This window comes from Carya illinoinensis, chromosome 2 (genome assembly GCF_018687715.1).
Source record: "Carya illinoinensis cultivar Pawnee chromosome 2, C.illinoinensisPawnee_v1, whole genome shotgun sequence".
NCBI classification, from domain to species: domain Eukaryota; kingdom Viridiplantae; phylum Streptophyta; class Magnoliopsida; order Fagales; family Juglandaceae; genus Carya; species Carya illinoinensis.
This window is the reverse complement of record NC_056753.1, coordinates 35,088,140-35,100,027: the sequence shown is the minus strand read 5'-3', so window position 1 is coordinate 35,100,027 and position 11,888 is coordinate 35,088,140. Positions and strand designations below refer to the sequence as shown.

At 36.0% G+C, this 11,888-nt stretch overlaps 2 protein-coding genes and 1 non-coding gene across 5 annotated transcripts; 2 read left to right on the top strand and 1 right to left on the bottom strand.

Annotated features, from left to right (window-relative positions):
- Positions 1–256: 256 nt before the first annotated feature.
- Positions 257–4,448, bottom strand: LOC122301319. Of its 2 annotated transcripts, none has more exons than XM_043112571.1 (2): positions 4,340–4,448; positions 257–1,119 (listed from the first exon to the last, which is right to left on the bottom strand). In XM_043112571.1, exons 1-2 carry the CDS (start codon positions 4,416–4,418, stop codon positions 473–475), a joined length of 726 nt encoding a protein of 241 aa, XP_042968505.1. In that variant the 5' UTR covers positions 4,419–4,448; the 3' UTR covers positions 257–472. The 2 variants fall into 2 exon arrangements, with proteins under 2 accessions (XP_042968505.1, XP_042968504.1); XM_043112570.1 differs by lacking the exon at positions 4,340–4,448 and adding an exon at positions 2,062–2,260.
- A 71-nt stretch (positions 4,449–4,519) lies between these two features.
- TRNAP-AGG lies at positions 4,520–4,591 on the top strand. The gene has a single exon. It is a non-coding gene; the product is annotated as a tRNA-Pro (tRNA).
- A 931-nt stretch (positions 4,592–5,522) lies between these two features.
- On the top strand, positions 5,523–11,805 carry LOC122301317 (transcription factor GTE1-like). Of its 2 annotated transcripts, none has more exons than XM_043112568.1 (9): positions 5,523–5,681; positions 6,105–6,239; positions 7,780–7,995; positions 8,520–8,597; positions 8,944–9,168; positions 9,264–9,362; positions 9,802–9,860; positions 11,306–11,456; positions 11,566–11,805. In XM_043112568.1, the coding sequence occupies exons 2-9, from the start codon at positions 6,120–6,122 to the stop codon at positions 11,746–11,748; spliced, it is 1,131 nt and encodes a 376-aa protein (XP_042968502.1). In that variant the 5' UTR covers positions 5,523–5,681; positions 6,105–6,119; the 3' UTR covers positions 11,749–11,805. The 2 variants fall into 2 exon arrangements, with proteins under 2 accessions (XP_042968502.1, XP_042968503.1); XM_043112569.1 differs by having other exon boundaries at positions 5,536–5,697.
- The last annotated feature ends 83 nt before the right edge of the window (positions 11,806–11,888 follow it).

Here is an 11,888-nt window from a genome sequence, read left to right as displayed (position 1 = left end):
TACACAGGACCATTAATAAGACCATTTAAGCTAGGATATTTTACTGCTATGCAAGACGGATGTTTGGCACCGGAGTAGCCCTACGTGCCAAGAGGAAGAAGAAGCGAATGTAACGAGACTTCAATAAACTGAACAATGAACATTTAAAAGGAGGCTAAGGAGGGATTAGATGAGAAAAATTGTATTTAAACACATTATGATACAGTTGACATGATTTGCAAGAAAAAGTTTAAAATTAGCATCGACGCCAACTTGATTGTCTGTGGAAACTGGTAATCTCATTTAAGAAAACATCATGGACAAGGTAAATTTCCACGTCAAGACAACCGAAATTTCGCCTTCCCTTGGGAATAATGATCGATAACGCCCAGAGGTACAGAACCGCGGCTCATCAAAACATGTAAAATAACACAGTTCAGCCGTTCCAAAAGAAAAGCTTGTAAAAGACCTATAGTCAGTGTGTTGTTCAAAGTCACAAATTCTTAAAAGCTGACTCATGTTTCTGTGGAGTCAGCCTTGCCAGCAAAGCCTTGTTATGGCAGTGGTCCGAGTCAACAAAATAAAAACTCCCATTGGCTTTGAATGTCACAAAAGGCCTATTGGTCTCAGGAGGCCGAATATCAGAAAACTTAATCGTCCTGGGGATATATGTGGCAAGCCATGACATCATCTCCACCTCGAAGCTGTCTGAACCAGGCTGCCACCTGAGCTTGTGAACGTATGGGCTTACAAACCAATGGAGGGCAGCAGTGGTAGTAGCACTTAAAAATATCACAGATGATGCAACTGCACCCTTGAGGATCACATTCATGTCGGGAGATGTCATAAAGGTTATGACCGGACCCAGCGATACAGACAGGCAGCAGGTTGAAAGAGAAAGGAGCTTGACTTTCTTGACGGTGGTTGAGATCGGACCATAATAAACAACTCCAGTATCTTTGTCATCTTTCCCAGCTTCTTCCCCTCTCCGTGGTCCAATACTGATCTTGCTGTCATCTTCTTTAGTGGTAGCTGGAGATGCCCATCGTCTCTGGGCAGCAGCAGGCAGGATAGCAGGGTTGAAGATGGGTTTGGCATTCAGGCCATGTGCCCATGCCCCAGACCCAGAAGGATGATAACCTGAAGAACAGAGTATTAATATTCTGGTAATAATAATAACAACAAATGTCAAAATTGTGTATTAATAATAATAACAACAAATGTCAAAATTGTGTATTTCTCAATGGCCAGAAAATGGAACAGAAACCATAAAATAAAAGATCATGAACTTCGTTAAATTCATAAGAAGTATGTTGGTGGGGGTGAGGCTTCGCAATGGACAGGTACGTATAAACAGCAAACGAGTTTTAGAACAACCAGATATGGATCATCAAGATCCTTCTCCACTCCCCCTTCTCTTTCTCCAGTATATACACATACATAGACATATAATAAATATGCATTAAGTGGAAGAGTTGGATCGCTTTCCACCCTCAAATTGCTCAAATACTGCCTGGGTAAGAGTCAAGTCCCAATGTATAGAAGCTTGCTTCATGATCCATGACGATTAAAAAATTAACTTGCGTGAATGCAGCCGTACAAGAGGTTGGATGCAATTTAATAATTTCACAAAATAATTAACTCGCAGTGATCTTATAATTTGATATCCAACTGAGTGCAACGGGAGAGATTGTACAGGACGTAGAGTGATACAACAAGATGATCCATTTGTATCAAATGATGCACTAGCGTTAGAATATTCTTGTATCACAAAGAGGTCACTTTTTTTTTTGGGCGATGTCATTCGAGACGACTAAGAAAATTGGATGAAACCAGCGCAGGCAACACAGAATATAATATTGGTGAAGTGTTCCTTTTGAGATTTTAAGCAGAAATCCGTTTTTTTCTCAGGACCCTAAAGGTATTTAGGGAAAAGAAGTCTTCTGTGTTGAATAAAAGCAAGAAACGTACCTGCAAAGCTATAGATAAACAAACGCACGCAATCGGAACGACATGTTTATATGTTTGTACAGTTGAAATGAAAATGAAGAATTCGAGGAGGGGAGAGGCAGAAAGAAGAACCTGATGAAGGGAAGTAGCTTCTGTAGGAGAGCTGCTTAGACTGCGAGCGGAGCAAGCGAAGGAGAGCAGTGCTGGCCATTTCTCGAATTCTAATTCCAGGGCCAAGTGACTGTCACGCGCCGATTCGTGCTAAGGGGTTTGGGGGAGGTCTCAGGAAGGCGGAAGACAGAAGTGAGGTAGGGTTAGATAGTTTGCAGCTCAGTCTGAGTTAAGTCCCCCGTGGGCTTGGGCTTGAGTCTGGTTTGTAATAAGGGTTGGGTTTGTCTTAACCTTTAGTCTATCGGACCTTTACGTTAGTTGTATGTTGTGTCGGGCCTCAGTCCTCTTAGCCCATTCGATTATGTTTTCTTTAGGATCTAATTCATCATTCATGTAATGGCCTCTGGTCCACCAGTTTCGTAGGGGATGTCAATCCTAATATTTCTATTCTATCAAAATAAGTAACTATTTAACTACTACAATAATTTTTTTATTAAATTTTATTATTTTTTCATTAAGTCTATTACTTTTTTGGTTTTAGAGATACAATTATTTTTTATCCATCTCTCTCTCTCATTCCTGATTCTCTTTCTATTCTTATCTCGAAACCTCTCTCATATTTTTCAATGTTTGTCTCTCTACCTACCTCTCAAAATTTATCAAAATCTATTAGTTTCAATTATTATTATTATTATTATATAGTTTGTGATGGTGTGATGGGCCCGAAGTGTGAAAACAAAACAAACATAAGGTCATTTTAATATGTGTATAAATGTTCAGATCGGTAAGGAAAAAAAAAATAAAGACCAATAAGTACAAAAAATAAAAAATAAAACTCCATAAAGAAAAACGCTCAGATTTGAACAAGATCTGTTTAAATATATCGAGATTAAAAAAAATTATATCAAAACACATGATTTGAATTTATTGTCTAATATCCTAAAACAATTTTAAATCTTATACGTTCTTTGAATATGGTGGTAATATTTATTGTGGTCGTGACGATACTATTTTTATTTATCTATGTTATTATAATATATTTTGACTTTAATTTTAAAATAATCTTTTTATTTTCTAATATATTTAAATACATAATTATTATATTTATGACTTATCATTATTCAAAATATTTGCTAAAATTTATCTTTTTTGTCTCTATACATTTAATTATTCCCTAATCAAGTTTTTTTTTCCTTTCTAAAAACTATATTATTTTTATAAAAAACCTGTTAAACCTAATTAAGTAAACGTACTTTGCACGTGCTCTAGCTTAAGTGCATGTTTAGAATTGCGGTAGGAAATATAACTTATAACTTTAAGACTTATAACTTATAACTTAAATAATAAACTTTACTATTAAAAAATCATTTACTGTTTAGTAACCATGTCACTAAAGTACTTTTAAAGTTAATTATATTAATTTTTTTAAAATATACAATTATCTGTATGAGTTTTTCAATAAAAATTTCAATTTAATATTTTTTTAAAAGTAGAATTTTAGTTTTTTTAGGTAATTAAAACACTTTTTTATAAATTTATCAAATATATCATTTTCTCTATAAAATTTTTTTTAAATAATTAAAAGTACCTTTAAGCTTTTAAAGTCAGTCCCAAACATGCTCTAATATGATTAAATGGGACTTGGTCGCCGTTCGTTGCACGTCCCACGAGTCGCCGGAATAAACCGGCATGAACTTAACCTTGTTCACGACAGTCGCATTTACTTTGCATCTACGGAGTAAGGGCCAAGGGGTTGAAGAACAACTTCATGGTAATCCTATCAAGACCACGCCGCTGGGTTCAAGTACTCCATTCTCGACAGCCGAAAGATCTTTTATAGTCACTTCACCAAAACCCAAATACGCTGCAACGGGAGAGATTGTACAGGCCGTAGAGTTATACAGCAAGATGAGCCATTTGAATTGAGTTTTAAAACAATCAAACGATACACTAGCGGGAGAATCTTCTTGTATCCCAAAGAGATCACTTTTCTTTTTATTTGGCAATTTCATTCGAGACGACTGACAAAATTAGATGAAACCAGGGCAGGCAACAGCGAATATAACATTGATGAAGCGTTCCTTTTTAATATTTTTGGCGGAAATCCGTATTTCTCTCAGGACCCGAAAGGTATTTGAGAAAAACAAGTATTATTTGTGTTGAAGAAAAGCAAGAAAGGTACTCAGCAAAGCTATAGGTAAACAAACAAGCGCAATAGGGAACGACATGTTTAAATGTTTATACAGTTGAAATGAAAATGAAGAATCAGAGAAGGGGAGGGAGAGGCAGAAGGAAAAACCTGATGAAGGGAAGCAGTTTCTGGAGGAGAGCTGCTTCGACTGCGAACGGAGCAAGCGAAGGAGAGCAGTGCTGGCCATTGCCCAAGTTTTTCGAATTCTGATTCCAGGGCAAAAGAGTGAACGAAACACAGAAATAGAGGACAAAAGAATTTTTAATACTTCTCTTATTGCCAAAAACAGGGCATTTGGTCTAGTGGTATGATTCTCGCTTAGGGTGCGAGAGGTCCCGAGTTCAATTCTCGGAATGCCCCCAAACCTCTACACATTTTCCATCGACCGGGACACACGGCTTAGGCCCACATACTATTTTTATTTGTTGGGGCGTATTACGGCCCATTGGATATTGGCTTATTGCTGTTTCCCAAAGACGGTCATCCAATGGTTAAATTTTTAATTTTATCATCAAGAATACACAAATTAGGTCCGATCTGAATAAGTGTTTTATTTGATTATTATTATAATTTTTTTTATAAAATATAATAAATAATTTAAATTTTTTAAATCTTAAAATAATAATAATAATATTCTAAAAATATTTTATTCAATCTTTATTTTAACTCACTGTCCAAACAATACCTTAATAACATCTTAAATTATTTTTTATTTTTTTGAAAGCACATTGATTTTTATTTTAAATTTATAAATGTTGTCGTTGTCTCGCTCTTATACCATTATGCTTGATGTGATGTTATTCATAATAGCTAATATTATTATTTTTAAATAATTAATAGACAACATGGTGTAGCATAGCTCTATAAATACTAAAGTTAACATTAATGCACGTATGAGAAATTTTCATGGCTAGATCTACCCACGGATTGTTGATTATTTATTCAATTATTGTATTGATCTTAGGCTATAGACATTTGCTAATTTTTTTAGTTTACTATTTTGTGTTGGTGTTTCTTAAATTGAAAGTTAAATTCGTGAAGGTCTAAGATTAATTATCATAATATATATTTATTGAAATTGCTTGAATTGATTCTTTTGTAACGCACCGTCAATTTGATTAGTTCGCGAGGAAAGGACGTGTTAAATGGGACTTGGTCGCTGTTGTAAGTCCCACCAGTCGCCGGAATAAACCGGCATGAACTTAACCTTGTTCACGACAGTCGCATTTACCATAGGCTTACGGAATGCGAACGACTGTCGTTGAAATCGCACAGAAATTGGAAAGAAAAGGAAGCAAGGGCCAAGGGGTTGGAAAAGGAACCACGCCGCTGGCGCTGGGTTCAAGCACTCCATTCTCAAAGGCCGAAAGATCTTTTAGAGTCACTTCCCTGAAACCCAAATAAGCCGCAGAATTCGTCTCCGAAACACGATCTTGGGTCTTTGTAGCCGGTACCAATCTCTCCTTGTATGCATACATTTATTGATTACTCATGTATATGTTTACGGATATATGTTTTATATTTACGTTTGCATATTTATAGTTATATACTTATATTAAATGTGCGTGCGGTATACACGTATACGTATGAACGCATGCCCGGGATTCAATTGTTGTATTTTCTAGCAAGGTTGATTCGATTTCTCAACGTTTTCTGGTACATAGTAATTAATACATGGTAAATTTAAGAGCTTTTAGAGCTCAATTGAACCAAATAATTGTGCTAAAGCTTAGTTAAGTGCAGGTTTTTGTTTCCTCTTGTCTGTAACAAGGGACGTTCGAGCTCTATTTTGTTTCCATGCTTTGTTAACAGTAAAAGATTCAGACGCCCTCGCTCGGCCCTCCCACTGATCGATCATGTTATTGTATTGCAGTGTCAGATATATCCAATGGAAGCACTGACTTTGGATTCAGGGAATATAGGAATTGGAAGTATTGCTAACGATACTGCTGCAGATATCGAGGGTTTCGGACATCACGTCGACGAGATTTTCGGGAAGGTTGATAAGGTAGGAATATACTTAATAACTACTAACCAGGTGCCTTTCTATGTGTTTATTTCTTGCATTCTAGTGATTACTTTCTTGCTAGTTTTAAACTTTAAACGACAGCGTCGTTACAGTGGGTTTTTGTTTTGGTTTATTATCATGTTCAATCAATCAATCTTACTTTAAAAAAAAAAAAAAAAAAAAAAAAGATGTTCAATCAATCAGCATGTTTCAGCATCATGCTTGTATAATTATTATTTTGCGAACTCAAACTTGAAATTACTAGAAATTCCTTAAAAGAAAGGTAAACGGATTTTTCCCCGTTATAATAACCTGACCGACATGTTGAACAGAAAATGGACAATCGATATCGACTTATCGTTGACTGCCATCAAACACTGCTGGAGTTGTCTATATAGATATATTTTTACTTTCAAGAGATCTAAAATGGTTCTGAATTCTTCAGATTATAGCTAATTGCAAGGATTTTCTGATGCTGCCATGTCCTGAATATTTTGTTTTTAAGTATATGCTGTAAAATAAGTACAGCATATTTTGTGATCTGAAACAGTTTGTCTCAGCTTGGGCTTTTTCCCCTATGTTTATTGGCTTTTAACAATTGTCTCTTGATTGACTGCTGATTTTAATCACCAAATAGCTGTGCAAACCTATATGTGCTTGAGATTTTGAAACCGCATTTTGGCCCCTTTATATGGGATTAGAGTTTGTGGGAAGGCGATGATGAGCAGGTTGTACCTTTTCATTGTTTTCTTCAAGGTCTGCTCCCTTGTATAATATGTAGTATTTTTTTACCTATACAGTGCAAAGAAAAAGAAAATTCATGCTATGTTTGATTATTTATTTATTTGTAATATCTATTCAGGGGCTCACTTGTTCACGTTTATATCCTTTACTCAAACATTTTATGTTATTTGATTTGTTATGATCAAGTTTTTCCTGATAAGTTAAAGAACATTTTCTACAGTTGCCGATATGCTCATCCAAAAATAAATACAAAAAGTATTAACCTTTTCATATTGAGCGAATGCTGATATAATTTTGTGAATTATGTTTTCCTTAGAATGATATCCTTTATGGTTGATGATAATGCAGTTTTTTCTTCTTATTATCATGTTGGGTCATTTTTAAAGGCATGTTTGGGTAATGAGATGAGATGGAAAATCTGTGAATAGTAGTGAAATGATTTGAGAAAAGATGTTTTATTGAGTTTTGGAAAAGGAGAGAAAAAATTGAATAAAAATATCATAAAGTTAATAAATTGTTTTCAGTATTATTTTTTAATATTATTTTTATTTTGAAATCTGAAAATCTTGTCTTGTTTTTTGTGTTTTGTTTGGAATTTTGGAAAAATTGTAATGTTTATGTAATGATTAGATAAAAGAGTTGAAGATTTGAAATTGAAAAGTGTTTTGTATTTCAATGATGTTTGAGAGGGAAATTATGAGAAGTTTTGAGATGAGATTTATGTTCCCAAACAACCCTACATATCAATGCCTGTACATTTATAAATTGATTGTCATTATTTCATTGTACCTTACAGCTTGAGCAGAGAACAAATGAGATAGAACAGTTCTACTTAAGCACAAGTAAAAAGCAACCCGGCACATCCAAAGGTAGCTTGATGGTGAAGGACAAAGATAAGGATAAACATATTCCAAGTATTAAGAAGCAGCAGCAAGATGCATCATGTCGAGAAGCAGCTGCTGCAAAGAGAATGCAAGAGCTCATCCGCCAATTTGGCACAATATTGTGCCAGGTTAAAACAGCTTAATAGCCATCCTGTCACATATCACTGCTTAGACATTTTTATGTGTTTTTAACTTATATGCCTAGATGTTTGATGCATCTTGTGTTTGTACGCTTGAATGTGCGTCTGCATGTGTGCAAAGTTTATTTACTGTTCCGTTGTGGGAACTTGAGTGGATTTGTTTTTCTTGTTTAATTTAGTTGGATAATTGATCTCATATGTGCTCTGTAACCTTGTTCCACATCAGAAAAGTGAATAACTCATTTAGAGTGGGTAGGTTATAAATGCAATCACTGATGTTAATTTTCATATTGGCCACTTATTGGGTGAAACTAAGCTTTATGAAGTGATTCTAGGGAAGCTTCAAAATGATTTTTTTTTTTTTTTTGGGGGGGGGGGGGGGGGGGGGGGGGTTATAGTGCAAATTGACTAACGATTTCCCTGGGTTGTTACATATAGTATTTGCTGTAAGATTGAAAATGATAGTGCATGTTATTTCATATTTCTTGATGTGTATTTGTGTTGGTTGTCAGATCATGCAACACAAGTGGGCACGGCCTTTTTTGGAACCTGTCGATGTAGAAGGTCTTAACCTACATGACTACTATGAGGTAAAGTTCCTTGTTTTTAATTTTCCAAATATGTCACTGCATATGATAATAATCATGTGACATTGCATTCCTATTCACGAGTTGTTATCTGGGTAGAGGTGAATTTGCTTCTATAACTGAATTTTTGTATATCTGCTTGTCATCTCTGGGCATGCCATGTAGTGCCATCTTGATATTAGTGCTGGGTAATTATAATTGTTGGAAGATTGTCCCAAATACTTTGGCTTTGCCATTGGATATGCCGTTGGTTCATGTTTGGCAGTCTGTCCTCAGTTGCCTTGCCATCAGGTCCTGGATTTCTTCTGCATGTGCATTTGACTAATTCATTCTAGATGATGTATAATAGGTAATTGACAAGCCCATGGATTTCAGTACGATAAAAAATCAAATGGAGGCCAAGGATGGTACGGGATATAAGAATGTTCGGGAAATATGTGCTGACGTGAGGTTGGTTTTCAAGAATGCAATGAAATATAATGATGATAGAAGTGATGTTCATGTTATGGCCAAAACTTTACTGAAAAAATTTGAGGAGAAGTGGCTGCAACTTCTACCTAAAGTTACTGAAGAGGTAACTTCTTTCCCAACATCAACAGCCCATTCTTGTATTAATCCCGGTAAATGTTCTTTTGATGATTTATAATGTTAGAAGCAATTTACTTGCAGGAAAAAAGACAAGAAGAGGAGGAAGCAGAGGCACAGTTGGATATGCAGCTTGCTCAGGAGGCTGCTCAGGCCAAAATGGCAAGAGATATAAGTAATGAGGTATGTTACAATTTTTCAACATTTTCTTTGATTGGCACCGGGTGTCTAGGAATAACGTTCCGACTAATCCCGGGAGTGCACAGGCCCTCGGTAAGGAGTTTTCCGCAAGTGCACCTCGGGTAATTCAAGAAGAAAATCTCCCAATCCGACGGCCCTTAAAAATTGTTTGCACCCAAGGGGATTTGAACGTTAGACCTGGGGGGAACATACCCCCAAGCCCAAGGCCTTACTTGAGCCAACCCCTAGGGGTTAAATTTTTCAACATTCTTATGAGGATATGTTTGATACAAAATAAGCTATATGAGATAACTCATAGATTTCTTTAAGCATCTTCAAGCATGTTGAAGGTGTTTTCTAGTTTCCTTATTCTAGTCTGATTTCATATACTGGGAATCTGATGAGGACCTTGTTCAAATGTGCGATGATGAATTCTTTTAAGCTGTATGAGCTTGACGTGCATCTGGAAGATCTCCGAGAGATGGTTGTTCAAAAGTGCAGGTTTGTTCCATGACATCATTATCTAACACTGGAAAATACAGCTTTATTTAGCTTGTATGATGTAATCCCCCATCCTCCCCCCCCCCCGCGCCCCCGCGGGCGCGCGTGGCAAACAAAACCTTGGCTAAATTTGGATTTGATTGTTGATATCGATTGGGCAGGTGCACATGGATTAGATTTATCTTTCTGGTTTTAATTTAAATTCCGCGAGTTCTTTTGCCTTAATTGAATTTTTCCCACAACTGGAGGTTATGTCATCAAATTAAGGAAATGGAAATGACTGTTCAGGCTTGATGGGTTCTAGATCAGATTGAGTGAAGAATTATTTTGATTAAATGAAGAATCAATTTGTATGTTGGTCTCTTTCTTGGTGCGAGTTACGTAAATTATGTAACATCCCTAGCCTTAAGAGGAAGAGGGGGAGGGGGAAACCCGGGGGGGGGGTGGGGTGCAGATTGTTTGGTATTTCCTGTCTAATATGCTTGTTATGTTCTTGTATAATTCCAATGCAACTGTTCTACTTGGACTGTCTATGATTACGAAGAGCGATTGCTGTTCGTTAAACTGTTCCTCTTGCTTGGAGCAGGAACAGTGGTAGCTAAACACACTTTAAAGGCATCTACTTAAATCTGTACCAAAGGGTTTTGGTCACAGACACATTGCCAAACATACTGGTTCAAGGATCCATAGCAAGTAGATGTGTGCATGTTTATAACCAACTTAAAATTTCCAAACTACAAGGCAATCTTTATGGAAGTGACTTGTTGTAGTGACTTGTTGTGGTATTCTGTCATTACCTAGCGAATAGTATACAGAACTCTATTTTCTACGCAGTTTAATGCATACAATAAGTTGCATGGTGGGGGAAAGATGTGAAGCTTTGCAAGTAAATTCAAATTATCTTAAAAAAACCTTAATAGTGTATAGATGCTTATAATGTTTTCAAAGTTAATTAGAAAGCTTATGTTATGGAGTCACACTATAAGTCAATTTAAGTTTGGTAGCATCTTAAGGATGGTTGTCTTTGGAATTGGAGGAATGCATTAGAAACAATCTTTTCATATTGTGCAGACTGAAGCCTCACGTCACATGCTAATGTGTATCAAGCAGGCCCACCTCTTGTGTTTTTTTTTTTTTTGTTGGCTTGCAGAAGGTGTATCTAATACGACACACAAATTTATGAAATGGTTTTGTATTAACATTTTGACCAGTGGTACACTTGGATAACTGAAAGAGAGAGTACTTAAATATTGTAGAATCCAGTTTTCCGACATTATTTGTTATGCTGCCTTCAATAACATGATTGATTTGCGGTTTTCAAATCAAATATTTGATTACTTAAAAAGAAATGACATTATTGTTGTAGTGGTAGTGGTATGTACACATAAGTAATTTTGCATCACTGTGAAGGCGATTAAAGTTAACGTTGAGAACATGATTTTCAGAAAAACTTCTACTGAAGAGAAGAGAAAGCTTGGGGCAGCATTTACCAAATTATCTGCTGAAGATCTAACCAAGGCATTGGAGATTGTTGCCCAAAATAATCCATGCTTCCAAGCAGCTGGTGAAGAGGTGGACCTGGACATTGACGCTCAGGTCATCATTAAGATTTCCTGACTAGTGCTGGCCAGTATTTTCATCTTCTACATTCCTGCACACGATTGCTCGGTTACAAAATGAATAATGTATTGTGCTTCTTATGCAGAGTGAATCCACGTTATGGAGGTTGAAGTTTTTTGTGAAGGATGCTTTGGAAGTTCCAGGCAAGAGTTCTGCAATTGCAGGTGGCGTTAACAACACCACCAATGACAACAACAACATCAGTAACAATAAACGGAAAAGAGAGATTTGTGATGCTATTGCGAAAACTGCCAAGAAAAAGAAGTAAAATACCATCAATCATAACAATGTCTTGCAGTTGGAGGGTGCAGTTGGATTGTATATTTGGCAGTAATTAAAGCATTATTAATTATAGTTCCAAGAATTATTCTAAAAAAAAAAAAAATATTCTATGAAAATCTCGTGATT

What these genes read in the sequence shown, in the direction of transcription:
- LOC122301317 (XM_043112568.1), top strand. Translation starts at nt 6,120, where the DNA reads ATGGAAGCACTGACTTTGGATTCAGGGAATATAGGAATTGGAAGTATT. An exon ending in ACCTACATGACTACTATGAG is followed by an intron (nt 8,598 to 8,943) that starts GTAAAGTTCCTT and finishes GATGTATAATAG; the next exon opens with GTAATTGACAAGCCCATGGA. An exon ending in TACCTAAAGTTACTGAAGAG is followed by an intron (nt 9,169 to 9,263) that starts GTAACTTCTTTC and finishes ATTTACTTGCAG; the next exon opens with GAAAAAAGACAAGAAGAGGA.
- LOC122301319 (XM_043112571.1), bottom strand. Translation starts at nt 4,418, where the DNA reads ATGGCCAGCACTGCTCTCCTTCGCTTGCTCCGTTCGCAGTCGAAGCAG. An exon ending in AAACTGCTTCCCTTCATCAG is followed by an intron (nt 1,120 to 4,339) that starts GTTTTTCCTTCT and finishes TCTGTTCTTCAG; the next exon opens with GTTATCATCCTTCTGGGTCT.